Below are 21,764 nucleotides of genomic sequence, written 5' to 3'. Positions count from 1 at the left end.
AATTGCTGGTATTTTGTCGTGTTACTCCTACAGCCTCTAGGATATGACCCCATTGTAGCCAGCAAGACCTTCCTTTCCTGTCCCTGACCCCCGCAGTTTACTTTTCATGTTTTTAAATCTAGACCCAGCCAGAGAGCAGGTACTCCTTATCTGCACCCAAGATGTTAGGCGATAAACTCCAGACTAACCCTTACCTCAGGGTTAAGGGCACTGAGAAGGCTTCAGGCAGAAGTCTGACAATAAAGAAGGGAGGAGGAGACTAACACATTTAAAAAAAAAAAAAGTATTGGTTTCTGTCCTCTTCCTAAAGCTTTCTGTAATGATGGATGAAAGACGGCTCTTCCTATGTGCCTTTGAGTAGCAGGGTGATCAGCTGCCTTGTTTTGTTTGTTTAATCCCGGATCCTCAAATCTCCCTAGCGTGTTTCTGTGACAGCCCAGATAGAAGAAACACCAAACTTCTCCTTAATTGTATTATTGTTTCTTTCAAGGTGCCTTCTCAAATCACATTATACCATGTTGCCTCTGTTTATTGCTTTACATTTTGTTTTGTAGCACTGCTTGTTCCTCCTAATACAGTGGTTGGTTTAATGTCACCAATTTTGGCAATACTGAATCACTTGAATATTCATATTAATGCAACACTTTCATCAGTATCATTTCAGGTATTCAATTTCATATATAATGTCCAGGGAAAAGATACTTACTGGATGCAGTGGAATTCTTGGAGCTAGGTTCCTAACTTCCCCCTGCAAATATGAGAGTTTGTGATGTATTGCTGCAGAGGTATGCAGAACTGCAGCAATCAGCTGCACAAAACCGTTGAGATACTCCAGCTACTTGCTGTGGCTTTCATTTCAAAGGGTGCAGCTTCTCTGATCATCTATGCAAGACCAGTGATAAGTTTCAGCCGAGTGAGAAAGCAGCCTCCTTAGATGTAAAAGTAGCAGCGAACAGCTGAGAGTCTTGTCATTACTTTGGCAGTCTGACCTGAACTACTTGGAGAAGAGTGATCTGGGTTCTGCTGTTCTTGGTAGCCAGGGAACTAGCCTTCTCAGGCTGGCCAGTAGAACGGATTCAGGGAGAGAGTGAGACTAGGGCTGGAGTAATGGCTAATTGAAATGGAAGGTGCAGATATTCTTAATAGGTATGTATTACTCTGTGGCTCTTGGTTATCTAATACATTCTTACAACTACCACCTTTCTTTAGGCTTTGGAAAGAACTTCATATATGCTGGAAGTGTGTATGTGCGTATAATGGGTGTAAGTGACCATGTGTGTACATGCACACTTCTCTCTCTCTCTCCCTTCCTCCTGAATAGGTAGGGTTCTCTCACTGAAGGTCCCTTTTTTCTTTTTAGTAAAAGTTTTAGTGTTGTAGAGCAGCAACAAAAGTTAAGGCTCTTTACAGACCATGTCTGTAGAAGGCTTAGAAACTGCAATCTAAATGACAGGCTTGACAAACAATTAAAAGTATTATGCAATGGAAGAAGGAGAAAAGGTGAAGTTAGGTAGGTTATGGAAATATGATCAACTGGTTATTTCCAGTGCTTGTTTAGCTTCTACTAGTCAGAGGGGGAGTCATTGGCAAGGTCTGTCTCCAGACTCAGGGAAACAGTTCTGTACTAGTTCACGTTTTAGATCTTCTGTATTGAAGAGGTTAGAGATGAGCACAAGCACATGTAATAAAATAAGCATATAAATTAACATATATAATAAAATAAGAGAATCTGCAAGAATGGATTAACCTTGTTGCTTTCCCCTCAAAATTCGCGTCTCAGACCATTTCCCACAAAACCTTGGTGATAGTAATACTGTTGAAGATGGTGAGGCTGTATCTGATTACATACGTTGTGAAAGTCTGTTGATATATTCCCAGTACCTATTTGCAAATTTCAAGTTTGCCTCATAGAAAAGAGCTTTTATGCAAGGTGTTTCAAAAAGTTAAGTGAGGCATTTTTGCGATTTATGAGTATAAAAACTGCTGTGCATTATGCCTTCCTTCTGACATCCTGGTTGCTATAGTGCACTGATCTATTTGTGAACACATAGAAGATCATTGCTGTAGTTAACAGAAACAGTGTTTCCTGGCCATAACTTCCTGGGCAATCTTTCCTTCTGGAGTGCTGACTTAAGCTCTAACTAATTTAATATACTTCTTGGATATCCGGAAGTGAAATATAACATCAGCCTCAGGTAGCTTGTAGCTTTAAACCAACCATTTTTAATAATATTTAAAATAGTTTTTCTGTTTAAATGTGTCCAATGCACGACTGTTATTCACAGTAGGTTCCAGTGCTTCAGCCATCTTTTTAACAGATTGCCTAGTTGTGTAGTGGGTGATAGCATTGTCCTGTGTTTGCTTTCAGAATGTGTATTCTCACTCTCTTGCACATTTTCATGCACCTGCCCAGCCAGGCAAAATATAGGAAATGAAAGAGCATTGTTAGAATTTTGTCTGAACTGCTGTGTTTTTTTTTCTCTCTCTCTCTCTCCCTGCAGGTGTGAATGAAACAGAGTCACTGCAGTATTTAGTGTCCAGTTTTACTGGCTTTGAAGAACAGCGGCATTGACAATGCCACCTCCTGCTGATATAGTGAAAGTGGCCATAGAATGGCCAGGTGCCTTCCCCAAGTTAATGGAAATTGATCAAGTGAGTGCTTATTTATCAATGCTGCCATGTATGTATGTGTACAGAAGTGTATTTGTATGTTGAAAGGTGTATGCTTGTGCATACCTGTGTGTTTACTTAAAGGCACATATAGGTTTATTTGAATATCTGCTGTATAAAATGTGTGTTGCTTATTTTAATACTTTTTTGACACATCGGCTGTTTTTCTGCCTGTTACTTAAATGAGACATTCATTAATTTATTCTGTCATCTACTTAACAGTTGTGCCTCAGCTTGCTCATCTGTAAAATTGTGATAATGCTGCTTTACTTATTAATGTAAATTGCTTGAAGATGAAAAGCACTCTATTAATGCAAGGTATTGTTATAGTAGATAGCTGCAGCAGGCTTTAATTTCTGGATACCTGATTGGTAGCATGCTGTGTGGACAAGACAGTTTTGTTGCTCTACCCAGATGTCACTGAGGCAGCGACCTGTTCAACTGGATGACTATAGCTCTAAGTGAGCAACAGCTCAATACATAATATGCTGTCAGGAAAATGCTTTTTAAATTTGGACACAGATGGGCTGAAGGGATCCAGCAACAGAGGTGGACTGTTAAGGCACTATATAAAGAGAAACGTATTGCCTGTGTAGAATAAAAATATTTTGTTGCAGTATATTTGGAACAAAACTAGAGGGCACTTACTTGAAACCTATAGAATTGTAATGGTTGATGTGTGGAACTTGCATAAGATACTAAATATGTACATATATCAATATTAAAGGTGACCTCGTTCAATATATTACCATTCATTTACAATTATATGTGGAAACATGTAACATCACTTCTTTAGAAAGCCACATGGTGAAAAGCCATGTGGTGATTATTTCAGGCAAAAGAAAATGCTTCAGAATTTTTCACAATACATTTAATCTCTGATGCCTCCAAACACTTCACTAGCTTTTAAATAAATGTGTTCTGCTGAACTGGGATACTAATTCTTTGCTTAATTTTACCCTACCCTACTTCTCATCAATTGCATTGAGATATGCAGCTATCAGGCATGGCTGCTGTCATTGCAGAAAAATATAGTACTGTAAAATGGACAAAATAATGACATCTATAACTGCTTCCATTAAAGTCAGTTACCAGTGTTTTGCTCTTTGGACATTCAGTAAATCAGACCTCAAGTTGTTGCTGCTGAAATCTTTCTCTTTCTCTTTTTTTTTAACATGACTCCTGCACATCAAAATCCCCTTCCTTGACTTCTGAGAGAACCTTTGCCTTTTTAATTATTTATGTTACAGATGCGAAACATGGTGCATTAATTAGCTGAGAAAGGAATGTCTCAGGTATTGTGCTGCAGGTACAAGGAATAGTGCTGCAGGTATTGAAAAACTCAGTCCCTCAGGAACAATATGGATAAAAATGAAAAAATGTAATTCAATCTTCTGTTGAGTAACAACAAAGCAAAACATATCCCGATTGTTGGATTCTCAAAATAGAGGCACTAAAATTATTAAAGAGGCACTGAAATGGCAAGAATTGCACATTAAGGTGTTTGTCTACAGTTGCAAAGATACTTTCTAACTATTCTTTGTAATAATGTTTGGAGACTTCAAACAAGATCAGTAAGGCTCTGTGAAGCTTTGGTTCCTGATTCGACTCAGCAGAGATTCAGCCTGATTCGGTGGCCGAATCTCTGAATCCGAATCAAATCAGAGGACCGTTTAATTTCTCTGAATCAAATTGGAACCCTCCGGATCAATTTGGACACAGACACAGCTTTTAATGTTTTTTTCTATATACCTCTAGATAGCACGTGGCTCTTGAGTGCTGCGATTCTGGGGCTCATGGAGTGTCCCACAGAAGTGTGGGGGGCTCCCTGGTACACTCGACAGCAGACCCAGAAGTGGTCCAGAAGCACTTCCTGTCTACTTCTGGGTTTGCCAAGGAGCAAGTAGGCCCCCCCGCCCTGCACACACGCCCCCAGCTCGGGGAAGGAAAGAGAGGCACAGAGGCAAGTGATTTGCCAAAGGTCAGGTCAGTGGGTAGAACCAGGAATAAAACCCCAGGTGTCTCTAGTCAGTCTGGGGCTCAGCCCAGTAGACCAGGGATTGGTAACGTTGTTTCTGGTGCTTGGCCAAATGACCCAGCTCAGATCAAAGGTGGACTGGTGCTAGGGCCTGGCTGCCACTGCTAGTGCTGCTTCTTGCCACCACTGCCACTTTTTCCTGCTAGTGCTTCTCTCTGTCTCCTAGCTACAGTGCAGGATGGGCAAAGTGCCTGGCCACATTGTGGCATGGGTGAAGCCCCCCATTGCCAAATGCTGCTGAAACCCCTGTTCAGCACACTAGATCTAGGGGCTGTCAAGCCAGATCCAGCTTAGCGGCCTTAGGTTTCAGTAGATGTTACCTTTCTGCAAACTCTTAAAAACCCATCCAGCTTGCAGAATTAATTTGGTTGAATAGCTTTTTCGTCCTGTTTATCACATGGAGACATATATACAACTTATCTTCGAGACAAGGAAGTATGTAAAAGTGTGGAGCTGTTGTTGCAAATTTCTCATCCTGTTAAGTCATAAACTTTATGGCAGGGACTTTGTGTGGAGAGCACCTAGACATTTTTGAGCACTATGGAATTATAAATAAAGAAAATTGAGAGAAACTAGAGAAGAAAAAATTGTGCATGTTAAATTGCTTGCTTTGTCCCCTTGACAGCAGTTTATTTATAGTCTGTTTCATAATAGCATGTACTATATCACCCTTCCTGTGTACCCTTTATTTACACGCAATTAGAGAGTAGAAAGTGGCATAATAACAGAGGAAAGTGATTGCAAACATCACAGCAACTGTCAGTATGACTTAGGTGCTATAGTATCTGAAAAATATTTAAAAGCAATTTCCCCAACAATGTACTGAATTTCAAGTTTAAACATCCCTCTTGAGAGAACATCTTCAGGGCTTCATATGCTGTTATACTCTAAGGTCAGTAATTGTGTTATATGTCTCTGTTCCTGGGAAATTGATATTAATAATAATCACCATCATAAGAAAATGTTCAGCACATGGATGAACATGACTTTCTGGGGAGGAATTGGGGAAATAATGCCTTACCAACCTACTAGAGTTTTTTGAGGGTGTCAATAAGAAGGTGGATCAGGGTGATCCAGTTAACCTAGGATATTTGCTCTTCTCAAAAGCCTTTGACAAGTTCCCCTTCAGAGGCTCTTAACTAAACTAGGTTGTCATAGGATTACAGGGAATGTCTACTTGTGGATTAGAAATTGGATTAAAGTTATTTCTATCTTCTGTACTTGTGCAGAGTGAATATAAATAGTCAGTTTTCAGGATGGAAAGAAGTAAACAGCGGTGTTCCCCAATGATCTGTGTTAGGACCAGTACTATTTAACATATTTATAAATGATCTGGGAAAGGGGGCGAGTAGCAAAGTGGACAGATTTGCCGATGACAACAAACTATGCAGAGTGGTAAAGACCAAGATGGACTGTGATGAACTACAGAAGGATCTGGCACTATTGAGCAAGTAGGCAACTAAATGGCAGTTGAAATTGAATACAGATAAGAGTAAAGAGATGCACCTGAGCAATAATAACCCAAACTCTACCTACATTGTGATGGGCTCTACATTAGCTGTTACCACACAGGAAAAAGGTCTGGGAGTCAATGTGGACAGTACACTAAAAATATCAACTTGGTGCTCTGCTCAGAAAGGCACACAAAATATTAGGAATTATTCAGTATAGAATTGTGATCAAAAGTCAAAGTATCATTATGCTCTTTTAGGCAAAGTACAGGTGGTCAAAAAGCCTGAATTCATTTAGTCTTTGCATGTTAGTCTTAAATGCAGAGATTATATTGAAACAGAGGTGAACAGATATTTACCTTTGAATCAGGAAATGCAGCCACATGCCTGCAGTGGCTCGTGCCAGAAGCCAGGGATACTAGAGCATAGCTGTCTGGCATGTAGCCAGCATGGGCTGTGTGTTTGCTTCCTCTTCCTGTTGCCCCTGAAGTTGTTGGGATTTGTAGTCCAGACTCACAGTAGCAGGACTCTACAGGATTGCTCATCACTTCCTCTTTCTACTTCCAGGTGCCTCTGGGATTTATAGTCCACAGTCACAGCCAGCAGTAAGTGTGAGTGGGGGCAGGGGTGTTTAACCCCCCTCAGTGGCTCTCTCAGACCCCAGCTGGGGTTTGCTGGTTGCGACCCCAGCTGGGGTTTGCCGGTTGCATCCCCAGCTGGGTTTGCCCCCACGCCCCACCTCTTGTCAGATAGTCCTCACTGCTCCAGCTAGGGAGCAGAGCGGTGGGGCTAGCACTGTTATCTGGAGCAGACAACACAGCTCAGCCCATGGCTGGAAAGCATATTGGGGTGCTGGTTGGGCTGTGATTTAACTTGAACCAGGAAGGGGTCTGGGACAGAAATATTATAAATCTGTTTGACCCAAATCAGTTAACTGATGCTGCATTCAACCTTAAGCCAGTTTCGGCCATTTTGAAACTGATTTATGTGCACTGAGCTTCTGTTCTGTTACAGGTTTAAAACAGTTTCTGATCACTGGTTTAAACTGGTTTATGTGTAATGTCTGCCCCATGCCTTATAAATCCATGGTGCACCCATACCTTGAATACTGTGCCCAGTTCTAGTTTACACACCTGGAAAAGGATATAGAAAAACTAGAGAAGGTCCAGACAAAGGCAACAAGGAGACTAAAGAGACTAGGCCTATTCAGTTTAGAAGAGAGCTGCTTAAGGGCAAGACATGATGAGAGTTTGGGATTTCCTACACCTTAAATGCTGGAGGCTGCAAGTGAGAGGAGGACAGTGCAGAGAAAACCCTGGTCTTGCCCAGTTTATTCTCCCTTTCAATGTCTACTCTCTGCCTTTGTGTGACACAGACTATTGGGCAGAAAGATGTACCTATGGTGTGACCCAGTAAATGACTGTGCTTTAATGGCTTGTCAAGAGGTTTGATGTATCTATTTTTAAACATGTGAAGTCTCAGTAAACTTCATGAGCCAGGATCTTGGTTTTCTCTGTTTAAAAATCCCAAATTCTCTGATAAACACCACCCCCAAATTTGTGTTTTTTCTGTTATTAAAATGAATGCCACTGTGTGTGCTTGTGTGTGTGTGTATAGCTGTGTGTGTGTGTGTGTTATATGTACATGTGTATATATATCAGTTGAACACAATGTTTTATTCATATATTTACAGTTTAAAAGCAATTTGAAAGCCTACCAGTGCCTCAATCATGATAATAAAACCTATATGTATAGGTTTTATATATATATTGGTGTTAGAGTTTTGTTTTGTTTTTTAAATCCCCCCAGGCATGTCTGTGCCCCTCACTTCCAATCCACAACAACCCTCCCCCCTGGTGCCCCTCACTCTTGACCTACAGTCCCCCCAGCTCTGCTGGTGCCCCTCATTCCTTACCCACTGCCCCCTACCCCAAGGCCTCTGACCACCTGTGTGTAGGGACCAAGGTGGCTGTATGAGGAAGGGGGGATGTAGGCACAGGTAACACATCCAGAGGGTGGGTGGTGCATATACCTCCCCCAGTTTTCTGCACCCACACTGGGGTTTTGACCTGTCTGGACCAGGTCTGGGCAGGAGCTGATTCTTCAGCCCAGCTGGCAGGACCTGATGCAGGAGAAAATGCCACATTGCCATGGCGACCAAGGTGAGACGTAGCGGCAGTGTGGAGTTGTGCCCCCTGCCCACCCAGCAGCAGCAGGGGGGTTTGTCACCTTCATGGTCATGGTGGCACAATGCTCCCTCCCAGCCCCATGCCCTGCTGTAGAAGCAGAAATCTCGAGGGGTGTTTCCAGCCCCCTGGAAACATCATCTGTAGCCCCCTCACCTCCATAGACTTCCCTGGAGGGAACTGCAGAAGCCGCTCTCAACCATTCTGCCTGATTGCCATGCACATATATGCGAGCACAAATGCATGTGGCACCCCCTACCCCATGTGTCCCACTTCCCTTAGCCCAAGCAGCCCCTTGCAGACTGGAACTCTGCCAGCCTCCAAGGGAAAACCCACTGTTCCCTGCCTCCTTCACCTTAAGGAAGAAAATCCTTTTTTTTTCCTCTTTTAAAGGGGAAAATTTGTGTTTTTCCATGGCAAATGGAATGTTTGGAATAAATGCCAAAAATGTTTGCAACTGTGTTTTTCCCTCAATATTGTTTTTGTCAGATGCTTCCCATGTGTCAGATGTATAAGTCCTGGCAATGGGTAACTTCTTCTCAAATGTTAAAGCTGTAGTTTCATTTTCATTCTTCTCTTTCTCCTCATGGATACAGACTGGTTATGTCGACATCACCAGGAAAATATACCCCACCCACTTGCTTTTGTTCCACATGCCAGAAAAATGTCATACAACTGCTTTCTTGTGTGGTCCCAGGGCACCACCAGAATCACTGTTGTCCATGAGTATGCTCATGAACAGAGATCCTGGTTTTCTCTGTTTTAAAAATTGCAAACTCTTTGATTTAAAAAAAAATAAAATCAAATCCCAAATTCTCTGATAAACCCCCTCCATCTGCCTACCAGTTCCTCAGTCATTATAATAGAATACATTCTAAATACCTATATATTTTGGCAGTTGATTTTTGGCTTTTTTATCATGGAAAATCAGAGCTCCCCCTGCCCCCTTGGCTCACCAGGAGCAGGTCCAGCTGTGCCTATCCCTCAGCTGCTTTGTGGTGCTGAATAGCCCTGATAAGCCAGTGCTGTGCCCCTGCCCATGCTGGTGTCCCTCACTCCCAAGCCACAGCCCTCTGGCTGTGTCGATGCCACCCCTGCCCCCCCAATCCTGGCTGGTGTTCCTCATTCCTGACCCGCAGCCCCCTGGCCCTGCCAGTGCCCCTCACTCCCAGAAGAAATCCCCAAAATCCTACACATACCGGTTTTTTCTGGATATTAGAAGAGTGGGAAGGAGTTGTCTAAATCTGCACTGAGATCTTGCAAAAAGCTGTACATAGGATCCAGGATCTATTTGGTAGAGTGAGTGGAAAGCGAGTGGATTTAACTTTATGGGTTAAAACCAGTTACCATTACAAACCCTACAAAACTGTCACTTACAGTCTGTCAGTGTTTTTCCTTTGCTACTAAAACAGGTTGATCAGTACATAATTTTTAAAAATAAAGGGAGAACTTCTGCTTTCATTTATGCTAGTAGAAACTTGGAGAAATCCTTGCTTCTTGAAATTACTCTAGATATGCAGTGATACAACAAAAACTAAATTTGTACTTTATATATACATTTGTTTCTTACATCCATAATCCCACAAATAAGAAACCTGAATAAAAAATATTTAGTATCACATATTTCAAAAATCTGGTACTGTTGGCAAAAGCTACGGCAGCCTTGTCAAGTGAGGTTTTTTTTATTGACACAATGTAATGAGGCACATCACAGGAACCATATGTATTAGTTTATACTAATACCTTCTCTAAGCTTTGACTTCCTAAGTCTCATCAACAGGCTTATTCTTTCTCAGTGGTTTCCTGAGTTTTGGAATAGTGCTTTTTTTTTTCTTTTGCATCATCATATTACTCAGGAATGCCACAGACTTTAATTTCAATGGATTCTCCTTCTTCCAGAGAAATCTGATTTTTCTGTATTGTGCTTTGTCATAAGGCAGCAGTTGAAACTGTATTTTTGCAAGATGACTTTTAGGCCAGAAATTTGGGGCCAAATCTTCAGCTTGTGAAATTGGCTTAGCTCTGTTGAATTAAAGTGCCTGAAGCCAATGGAGCTTTATGGTGATTTATACAACTTGAGCACACGGCCTTTTTTTTTAAATAATGCTGCAAGTACTTTATTTCCAGTTTGATTTTCTGTTGTGTGAAGTGAGCAAAAAACTTCACTGAATTAAAAAAAAAAAAAAAGTAGAAAGTAACCAACCTATATTCATTACTCAACCTGAAAGAAATCAATAAACAAACAGCAGAGTAAAAATAATTAACACTTCTAAAAGTATTTCTGTTTTAATCCCATAAGGGCTTATTAATAGCCCCGATAAAGAAATTGTCAGTTTAATTTACCAATTTGTTCGTAAGACTAACGGGAAGCTTTTATTTTTATGTTTCTTTCTTTGAGCGGCTATCCTGCAACAAACTCTCATGGAAGAAATGATCCAAATGCTTTATGGTATTGGATATAATTCAGTGGGTTCATTTTGTAGTATTGTATGGCATTTTGATATAAATCAATCATTATTCAATTACAGTGGGTGATGAAAAAGTATTAGTGCTGCAGAGCTGAAGTGGTCAATGCTAGGGCACCAGAAATTCTTGGCTCTGGTGACGGGGAGCCATTCTGGATAAAAGAAGCAGTACTTGCATCCAAGTATTAAATTTTATTAGTCTGGCTGCATATTGTCCCGGCCCACACTGATTGCCTGGTGAGGACTCTTTTAAGACTATGAACCAACTTCTAGTGGTGCAGAGCTTGGAACTCATCACTGAAAATCCAGAATATGCCTCAATCCCTTAGATTAGATATGGACAGACTAGCAGAAATTATCAGAGGAATAACAGTAATTAAAATTAGACCAACTGTATGAAAGAGAAGTGTGGGATTTACATTTAATAGGTTAGAATCAAATACTGTAATAATTAGTGATAAAAGGATGGACATTAGTAAGCTACTTTTACTAAGTACTTTTTAGCAGTAGCTTGCATCCGCTTCAATTTCCAAGGATTCTTTCCAACCCCAGCTGCAGGTTCTACCGAGTATAAATTAGTCCGTGTACTGTCAGTTGGCTGATCAAGCCAATTGGCAGAGGAAATAAATGCCAGAGTGCACAAATCCAAAGTTCTCCAGAAAATGTGCACCTACATTTGTACATGTGTACACACACACACACACACACACACACACACACACACACACACACACACACACCTCTCTCTCTCATTCTTAGTCACTTTGCAAGTTACCAAGGAAAGTAAGCTCTGGATTACTTTTGATGAAATACTCAATAAAGAAATTAGATTGTGTGCGCAATAGTTAATTTTTAACCATCAATGCTTTTCGGCAATTCCCAGCTTTCCTAGGTTGTTCAGCGCTTTCTTGCATTTCTGGGTGTGTTCAACCATCAAACAAGCCTTAGTTTTGGGGTCAACCCTTTCCTACCACCTTATGAAGGCTGAACCTCTGACTCAGCCAGCATTGGGATGTTGAAAGCTATTATGCCCTAGAAAGAATGTGAGATGGACATAAACCTATTTGTAATAATATAATAATGGGACTTGGGACAATGGCAGTCACCAGAAACAGTGTTTCTTTTCATCCGTGTTGGAAGATTGTGGCTATCGCCAGATCTTTCCTTTCTAGCCCTCAGACTAGAGAGAGTGCAGGAATGCTTTTAGGAGAAAAAGAGAATCTGGTTCTAGTAATGTGTTTTCAAATTCAGTATTTGAATTTGTTGGTACTATACTGTTTGCTGAGAACTTCCAGTAAGAACCTTGAAGTTGCTATATATCTGCATGTATGTTATCACTGTACCTCTTGAGGTAGAGCTAACAACATTAAGATGGTAGTGTATGTATGTGCACTTGCATGTGCAAAGAAACAAAAGCCCTCGGATAGCTTGCTTTCTAAAACAGCAGGAGTCCCTCTTGTAGCCCTTTAAAGTTAATTCTTCTATATTTATGGGAAGTGTTTTGCATACTAATGAGCTACTTGGGGGTATACATGAGTGAATTAATTTCCAGGTTACCTATTAATTACCTAATTCACCTTCTGGCCAGCTGGAATAGCTGCAAGTACCTTATCATTCAATTATAACCTTCCTCTAGGACTTTAGAATCATATTCCAAAAGAGATAACAATTAAAAAAAAAATCAGCTTATTCGATTCCTTCATCCTTCATATAGAGACCCCCTGTCCTGCTGTCTAGTGCTTACCTGGACTGATCCAGTGCATTGCTCATGGCACTGATCCTAGCCCTGCTTTAATTTGGTTTGGGTCCTTCAGCAAGGAAGCCGATTAAATCTCTCAAGCGCTCTTAGTCCACTAGTGACCTATCCACAGTTCTGAAAGAACATGGTGTTTTTCCTGCATTTGACACAGCTGGCTAGGGGGAAAAAAAATCTTAGAGCATGTTAGCCCAAAGAGCCCCGGGGTGTAACCCTCACAGATGAATGCACAGGCAGAGAGGATATAGAAGCTGTGGGTAAGGCTGTGTAATGGTGGGTACTTACACCAGGTCTGATGATAATCCACATGTCCAGATACAGCAGCTGATCATCCTTTACCTGTTTAATGAAGACAGAACTTTCTCTGTCGAGAATGTGAAAACATTAATGCTTGTAGTAGCAGTGGTTATGTTTTATGGTTAGTTGTGGGCATAGCCACTGTGAGCGTGTTGGGTGATCTTAGTGTCGTCTCTCCTCTGTACTCGCCTGTCAATACTTAGATTGAAAGAAAATGGGGGAGATCAGTGATTTTTTGAAGGCTAGTGATCAATAAATGCCACCCAGATGGAACATTCTCACTGTGATTTTATTTTCTCAAAATAAAGTAGCTCCAGCAGAATAGCCTCACTAATTACTCCATTAGCAAAGCACTTCTGAGTTGCAGGACAGCTAACTCGGTGTCAAACACTTTACAGATACAATGTAGCGCTGAACATTTCAAGCGCTGATTGTCTCATTAACAAGGCATGTTCCTCGCATCTCCCATATCTGCCGCTTATCAGGAGCAGTACTGGCTGTTTCCCTGTTTCCCACGCCACTGCTCTCGGCAATGCTATCAATCTGGGGGTCAGGGTCTGGCATAGGCTCCTCCTGCCAGCCTGAAGTCTTGGGGTCCCTACTGCTGCTCAGGGTTTCCCTGCCATGATGCTGTGCCCAGCTCCAGTTCTTCCTTCACTCACTGGAGCTGCTAAAGTTTACAAGGTACAGGGCTTGCCTGGCATTTCTCAGATTCAAATCCCGGGGTCCTAATGGCTCTCTGAAGTTGTCAGGTGAGCCTTTTGTCTTTTCTCTCTCTGTCTCAGGCTTTGGCTGCCCCTCATTGTCCTCTCGTGCCTGAAGGCAATGGGTCTCTCCCCGCTGCTAGCTTTTATGCCGATTTTTTTGGTGGGCTAATCACCTGATCCTTTTTCAGGTGTGTAAGTTCTTCCACTGGCAGGGTTCATCCTCAGGTCAACTTTGCCTAAGTAACAGGGCTCCTGCCTGAGTCCCTGTTACAATCATAAATGCTTTTCTATTTCTACATCGTAGACCAAGCAGCTGTTACGTGACAAGTTCCTCAAATACCTCTTGTTTGGATTGGAACCAGTAATGTAGGCTATTCTTGAACAAAGTTGTTTCTGAACATGTTAACTGAAGAGTTAAAATCAAAGTGTACTCAAAGTAATATTTTTTGAAGGGTTAGGTGGTTGGGATAGCTTAGGGCTTACCTTGACCAGTTATGCCATGTTAATATTGCAGCTTGCTTTAAAATAAGGCATAGTATAAGCAGGTTGAACTAATGTTAGTAGTATGTTTACAAGTATGCTAGGTGGTCTCTTATGTTCTCATGTATATTTAAAAATAAATGTATTTTTATCAGTGAAAATCAGGATCAGTGGCAATCTCTCACAGCTGAGGATGATTGTCTTCCATGATTGTCTTATGTGTGGGTCTGAAGATGGTTGACAAGGCCCATCCAAGATCAACAGATTTTCCTGCAACTTGTGCACATTTCCTTGTGGGGTGGATGGCTACAGATTCTTGATTTGGTCTGCGACATGCTGTTTTTGCCACTCTCCCACTTTTCCATCTCCTGTTGTTGTGAGGTCACAAAGTAATGAGATCTTGCAGCAGACTCTTCCTCTATTTGGAGCAGTTTTGGGTGGTACTCTCCCATGAGTTGATGTCAATGTTGCATTTCTTTTTAAGTTGGCCTTGAGGATGTCCTTGAAGTGCTTTCTCTGACCTCTCCTTGAGTGTTTATACCTTGACTGAGTTGGGAAACTAAAACTTGCTTTGGGAGTCTGGACTTGAACATCTGGATGATGTAGTCAGCCTGGTGAAGTTTATGTTGGATGAACATTGTCTTGATGCTCATGGTGTTTGTTAGCGCTAATGTTGGTTTGTCTGTCTTTCCCACTGAACTGGAAGGATCTTCCACGGGCAGCATTGATGGTACTTTTCCAGTGACTTGAGGTGTCTCCTATATATTGTCCATGTCTCGGCTCCACACAGTAAGGTAGGGATCATGACTACTTGATAAATCATGAGCTTGGTTTTGGATCTGATGTTGTGATCTTCAACCACCTGTTTCCTTGGGTGTCCTAAGGCTGCACTTGCACATTTGAGGTGGTGTTGGATTTGTTAATCAATGTCAGCCTTCTGCAAGAGACAGCATCCGAGGTATGGGAAATAGTCAGTGTTCTCCAGAGTCTCACCATAAATCTGAATTACCAGAGCTGGGGACTGCTCGTTAAGAGCTTGTTGATAGAGGACCTTAGTCTTCTGAATGTTAAGCATCAATCCCATTTTCTTGTGTGCCTTGGTAAAGATGTTGACAATTGCCTAAAGGTCTGCTTCTGAGTGACAACACACAATAGCTTCATCAGTGTAACTGGAGCTTGATGATTGAGGTCAGGATAGTCTTGGTTTTGGCTCAGTCAAGGATTAAGCAGTTTACCATCCATTCAGTAATTTAGCTCCACTCTGACTGGAAAGTTGTTGGTGGTCAGAATTACCATCACAATATGGTATATTGAGAAGAGTGTCAGAGTGATGACAAAGCCTTGCTAAACTCCTGTCTTAACCCCAAAGGGATCTGTGAAAGATCCATTACTGAGAATCACCATACATACTGTTATGGAGCAGGCAAAAAATGGTAATAAATTTCATTTGGAATCTACACTTCAGAAGGATTTTTCACTGTGCTTCTTGGTTGACAGACTTGAAGGCTTGTGTTAGGAGGCCATATAGAGACGTTTATGTTGTTCCTGGCATTTTTCCTGCAGCTGGTGAGTGGTGAAGATCATGTTGGTTGTACCTCTTGATGCCCTAAACCCACACTGAGATTCTGGGAGAAGCTCTTCAGCAGGAGGAAGGAGACAGCTCAGGAAGGTTCTTGCAATGATGAACAGCAAGGTGATCCCTCGGTCATTTCCACAGTCAGACTATCTCCTTTCCTGAAGATTGTCATGATCTTGGCATCCTTGAGGTCATCTGAGATTTTCTCATCATTCCAGATCCTTAAAATGAGGGCATGGAGCTCTGGTATAAACTCCTCTCCCCCTGCTTGAAGATTTCAGCAGGGATTCTGTCAGTTCCAGATGCATTGTCATTCTTCATCTACTTGATGGTTTTCCTCACCTCATCAAGGGTTGGATGGATTACAAGATTGTATCCGAGTGTTATGGGATGGAGTTGGGAGCACTCTTGTCAATAACAGACTCTCAATTTGAGAAGGTCTTCAAAATGCTTCTTCCATCAAGTGTTGATGACTTCCCTTTCCTTGGTCAGGTCTCTTCCATCCTTAGAAGTATACAGAAATTGTATGCTACTAAATTACTGTATAAAATACTGTTCCTGATACAGAAAAGTCTGAGATCTTGGATCGTGTTCTTGTAATCAATCATTAAACCAAACAATAATGAAGTGGATTTGTCTTTCAGAAATACATGCACAGTAGTCATATTTAAATTCAGTAACATAGATTCTTGAGTTGCATAATTAAACAATGGTAGATATAATGATTCCCTTTCCCTTGACACCATGCCAGTATTTTACAGCTAGATTAGAAAACTGGTACACTTGGAATGCATTGGGCAAAAGTTACTCTGGAGAAAACAAGAGAGCCTTTTTGCTGTTAATTTGACAGGGGAAAAGAAGTAGCTTCTATTGGCCTTCTATCACAAATAAGGTACTATCTGTAGAGTAAATAGCAGTCCTGTAATTGTTGGTCTGAGCATAAAGGTTCTTCTTACCGCATGTAATATCAGGGTGCCAGAGGAATTCTTAACACACTTGTGAGATAACTTGGAAGAAGAGAGAGCAGTGAAGTTATTCCCTAACTCATCTGTCACTTTCAAAGAGAATAACTCTTCTGTTGGTCTAGAGGAATGTCTTGTGTGCAGAGCTTGTTGTAGTAATACTTACATTACACTTTTGATATGTGGTCTGCCAAAGCTTTCTCTGCAGCCGTGAGTTACTTAACTTTACTAGAGTGATTTCATGGGGAGAGTTGCAGCAGCCATCATATTTTTACAACATCTTGCTTACAGCTGTGAACATTTGAACTGGTGTCATTGCATCTGCCTTGTATGAAATGGGGAGAGGATTTTTGTCCAGTGTTGTTCATTATTATTTAGTGCAGCTAACAGAAAGAATGTGTTAGTAGATTATTAGCATCTTACTATCTTGTATTTTAGATTGGTTAATTTATAAATGCTTGTTTTACTAGTATCAAGTTGCTTTAGTGTGCTATATGGTAATTAATGGGTAGGGTAATATTTGTATTCCGGTGGAGTGCCAGTTATTCATTTTACTGTTAACTAAGTTCCTCTGACAGATTTCACTAATACACTTCCACTCTCATGGCAGAAGCCATTTGTTTTTAAGTATTAGGGCCAAAGGTGACCTGAGCAGGGTGTGGGACCTGGGGCAAATCAGCCCATGCAGGGCCCCACCCCCGCTCCAATCCCAGACCCGAAGAAGCTGTTGATGCCATTGTAGCATCAGCAGCGGGGCTGGGGGGGAAAGAAGGGAGGGAAGTAGTGAGTGGCTGGAAGTGGAGAAGTGGAGCTGCTGCTCTGCCTGGCTCTGCGGGCCCCCCTAAAGTTCAGGGCCTGGGACATTTGCCCTGATTTGCACCCCTCCTAGGAACAGCCCTGACTGACTTCCTTTCTAACTGGTGCACAAGTCTTGTTACCTTATATTTATTTCATAGTTTAAGTATCAAATGTCAAATTAATTTATATAACTAAATGACCAGTGTGCAGTATAGTGAAAGTTGTGGTGGGCTAGTAGGGGGTGCTTCTGTGCTAAGCCACCTGCCTCACTGAGCCTGACCACCTTCCAGGCTCTGAGTGCCTCCCTGGGGGTGACTCATGGCTTGCCAACCCCCTTCCTGGTGGTAACACCACTTCCATCAAGGGTCTGGACTAATTTTGGCTCTGTGCCCCCTGGAAACACAGGCCTAGTAGTCCTTGAGGGGTACTTGACTCACTGCAAGAACTTGGGGTGGTTCCTTCTGTCTGAAGCGCATATGGTGGTCTCCCTTAGCTGAATCAAGGGGACCCCAAGGCATAATTTAGACTCTCTCCCAATAAATCTCCCATGCTAGGTGTACAGAGGAGGACTTTATTGGTTACAAGGAATAGGTTTGGAATAGGGTACAAGGTAGAGCAATATCAGAGAAATACCTTGGAGCAAACAGTGGCATGGTAGTTTTTGATCATGCATCTGAGTTACTATAAGCTATATATCTAATTAGATCTCAAGTAGCTCACTCACAAATATCATCCAGAGGTAGGTGATGATTCCCTCTGGAACCAAGCATTTGATTGAACATGAGTTTCAAGACAGAGTGAGTTTTCAGTTGCTGCCCCTCCTCTTGGGCAGTCCTTAACTTATATAGACCTTATGACCTCATTTACCTGATCCAGTGAAGGCCAGCAGTTGTTGCCTGCCAGCCAACCAATTTGAAATGCATCACTGGTTGCTGGGTAGACTGGCAGGGTCTGTAGCCCCCTCCTGGTCTTGACAACATTGCTTAGAACAGGGGTGGGCAAAATGCGGCCCGGGGGCTGGATGTGGGCCACCAGGCCATTCTATCCAGCTCATGAGGCCCCTAAAAAATTTAGAAAATTAATATTTATCTGTCCTGGGCTGCCTGTCATGTAGCCCTTGATGGCTTGCCAAAATTCAGCAAGCGGCCCTCTGCCCAAAATAATCACCCACCCTGCTTAGAATAATAGGGAGTTGAAGCCCCAACCCAGGTGTGTGAGGCCAGTCACATAGGCAGACGGAGCAGGTTTCCCCCTCCCACAGGAATGTATCCAGCTCAGTTTACAATTCAGGGTTACCTGAAGCTGATGGGGCCAGGGATGTCTGCCTTCTGCAGTGATCAGGGCAACCAAACTGCAGATTGATCATCAGCCTGGGAAGAGACAGAGATGGCATTCTGCTACAAAAGTCATGTAACTAAATTGGTTAAACCAGTACAACCTCAAGTATGGGTACATATATATTATACCGTATATTAGTGTAGCCTATGCCAGTTGAGATGGGTAATAAGTCATCTCAAAATTTATATAAAACACCTTAAACTCAGTGTAAATCTGTATGCACAGCTTCAATATTAGTGGTATAACTAGTGAAAGGACCTGTTCTTTGCCTGAATCATTATTTTTGTAATTGCAGTGTTTGTTTATTTTCAAAGAACTTATTACAACATATTTAGGTAAAAAATTGTTTATTTTTAAAGAACATAATACAACATTTTTAACATTTAATATTTAATGTGGAGTGACATTTCAAATGACATCCAAATGACTAATCTTCATTGTAGAACTTCTTTGTAAATGATGTTTGCAGTGTTTCCTGTTGTAGCCAGTTATAGACAACCCTCTTCAACTACCACTTGTGAAGCAAGCCACATATAACTGTCAATGTAACCTGGGAGATAGTGACCATCACTTGGTAGAGTTCACTGTCCAGCAAAGGGTGGGAAAAATATCCAGTGAGGCTAAAGTGTTAGACTTCAGAAGGGACAACTTTAGTAAACTTAGAAGGCTAGTTAGTGAGGTAGTGAAACTCAAGAGCATTGAGCAAATGGGGGTCCAGGAAGGTTGGAGGTTTCTCAAGGGAGTGATCCTTGGGGCACAAAAGGATCCATTTATGCAGGAAAGGGGGTAAGGGAATAAAAAGCCCCCTTGGCTAAACAGGGAACCCCAAAAAGACTGGGGGAAAAGAGAGAGATTTATAGGTGGTGGAAGCAGGGGGCAGCCACCAAGGAGGAATACACCTCACTGGTGTGCTGTTGCAGGGAATCAGTTAGTTGGGCGAAGGCAGGATTGGAGCTTAGGCTGGCTACAACAATTAAGGACGATAAAAAATCCTTCTGAGGATACATAGCGAGCAAAAGGAAGGCACAGAGTAACATAAGGTCCCTGCAGGACAAATCAGGAGAATTGGTGGTTGACACAAGGAAAAAGGTGGAGCTCTTCAATGAGTTCTTTGCTTCAGTATTCCTAAGTACTGACCAAGACAATCCCCCCACCTTGAGCATAGACAGATGTACAAAAGGCACCCGACCACCAAAGGTTAGTGCTGACTTAGTTAAGGAGCACTTGGAGGGGCTGGATGGGTAGAAGTCAGCCGCCCGGATAATCTCCATCCACAGGTGCTGAAGGAATTGGCCAGTGTCATAGTTGAGCCACTGGTACAGCTGTTTGAGCATTCATGGTGCTCTGGCCAGGTCCCTGAGAATTGGAAAAGGGCCAGTGTGGTGCCCATTTTTAAGAAGGAGAGAAGGGATGAGCCAGGTAATTTTACGCCAGTCAATCTTACCTCTATCCTTGGGAAAATACTGGAAAAAATAATCAAAGAACGCATTTGCGAAAGCCCAGCAGGCAAAATGATGCTGAAAGGAAACCAGCATGTGTTCGTCACAGGTAGATCCTGGCTGACAAACCTTATAGCCTTTTATGACCAGGTCACACAATGCCTTGACACAGGAGCTGAGGCTGATGTCATCTGCCTGGACTTTAAGACGGTTTTTGACACAGTTTCGCATACTATTCTCATAGGGAAGATAGCAGGCTGTGGAGTGGACATTTACACAGTTGGGTGGGTGGCCAACTGGCTTAGGGACTGTACCCAGAGAGTCATGGTGGACGGGTTGTTCTCAGCCTGGAAGGAGGTAGGCAGTGGAGTCCCTCGGGGTTCGGTCCTTGGATCGGTGTTATTTAACATCTTCATCAGCAATTTGGATGAGGGTGTGGAGAGCACCCTCTCCCAAGTTTACAGATGATACTAAGTTATGGGGCAAAGTTAACACACTGGAGAGCAGGGAGGAGATGCAGGCTGATCTGAACAGGTTGGATCAATGGGCAGAACGAAATAGGACGTAATTCAACAAAGATAAATGCAAGGTATACTCCACCTAGGGAGGAGGAATCCCCAGCACCCCTATAGGTTGGGGGATGACCTCCTCAGTGGCTGAGAGGGATCTTGGTGTCATAGTTGACTCCAAGATGAATATGAGCTGGTTGTGTAATGAAGCCATCAACAAGGCCAATTGCACCTTGTCATGCATTAGCAGATGCATGATCAACAGGTAGAGGGAGGTGAAGCTCCCCCTCTATGCAGCATTGATCAGCCCGCAGTTGGAGTACTGTGTCCAGTTTTGGGCACCACATTTCAAGAGGGACACAGAGAATCTGAAGAGGGTTCAGAAGGAGGGCCACTCTCATGATTAGTGGCCTCCATGAAAGACCCTATAAGGGAAGCTGAGGGATCTGGATCTCTTCAGCCTTCACAAGAGATGTCTGAGGGGAGACCCGGTAGCCGCCTATAAGTTTATCAAGGGAGGACAACAGAGAATTGAAGATGAGCTATTTACCAGAGCCACCCCTAGGAATAACTAGGAATAATGGGTGCAAACTAGTGGAGAGTAGATTCAGGTTAGACATCAGGAAGAAATTGTTTACAGTAAGGGTGGCCAGAATCTGGAATGGGCTTCCAAGAGAGGTGGTACTATCACCTAACTTGGAGGTCTTCAAGAGGAGGCCTGATAGACACCTGGCTGGGGTCACCTGACCTTGGTCCTCTTTCCTTCTGACTCTACAATCTATGAATCTATGAATGTGGAAAGCATTGCTCCATTAAATAGTCACTGGAAGCCCCAAAAAGGGTCAAGTGAAAAACAAACTACCTATAATTTTCCTCAGGTGGTATTCAGTGATTTTTGGAAGGTTTAGAGTAGATAGGACGAGCCATTCTTGAGTTATAAGTGAACATACATACAGACATACACTTCATTTTATATATAGATATAGTAAAAGCTCTGTTATCCGACATCTATGGCAAATGGGGGATACTGGTTAATCAAATATGCCAGTGAATCAAATATGCTGTGTCCATCCCCATGCTTTGCCCTGGGCC

The 21,764-nt window shown here is 42.3% G+C and overlaps 1 protein-coding gene across 3 annotated transcripts in view; it reads left to right on the top strand.

Annotated features, from left to right (window-relative positions):
• The window catches only part of ELMO1 (engulfment and cell motility 1), a 446,831-nt gene that overhangs the window by 76,710 nt on the left and 348,357 nt on the right, over positions 1–21,764 (top strand). For all 3 annotated transcript variants that reach the window (XM_019538714.1, XM_019538724.1, XM_019538705.1), the window contains exon 2: positions 2,502–2,652. In XM_019538714.1, coding sequence (XP_019394259.1) covers positions 2,575–2,652 — 78 coding nt within the window. In that variant the 5' untranslated portion in view covers positions 2,502–2,574. The remainder of the gene's footprint in view (positions 1–2,501; positions 2,653–21,764) is intronic.

The sequence above is a fragment of the Crocodylus porosus genome, unplaced genomic scaffold, assembly GCF_001723895.1.
Source record: "Crocodylus porosus isolate Cpor-Errol unplaced genomic scaffold, CroPor_comp1, whole genome shotgun sequence".
Lineage (NCBI taxonomy): Eukaryota > Metazoa > Chordata > Crocodylia > Crocodylidae > Crocodylus > Crocodylus porosus.
The sequence above is the reverse complement of the archived record's forward strand: the minus strand, read 5'-3'. Positions and strand labels throughout refer to the sequence as shown.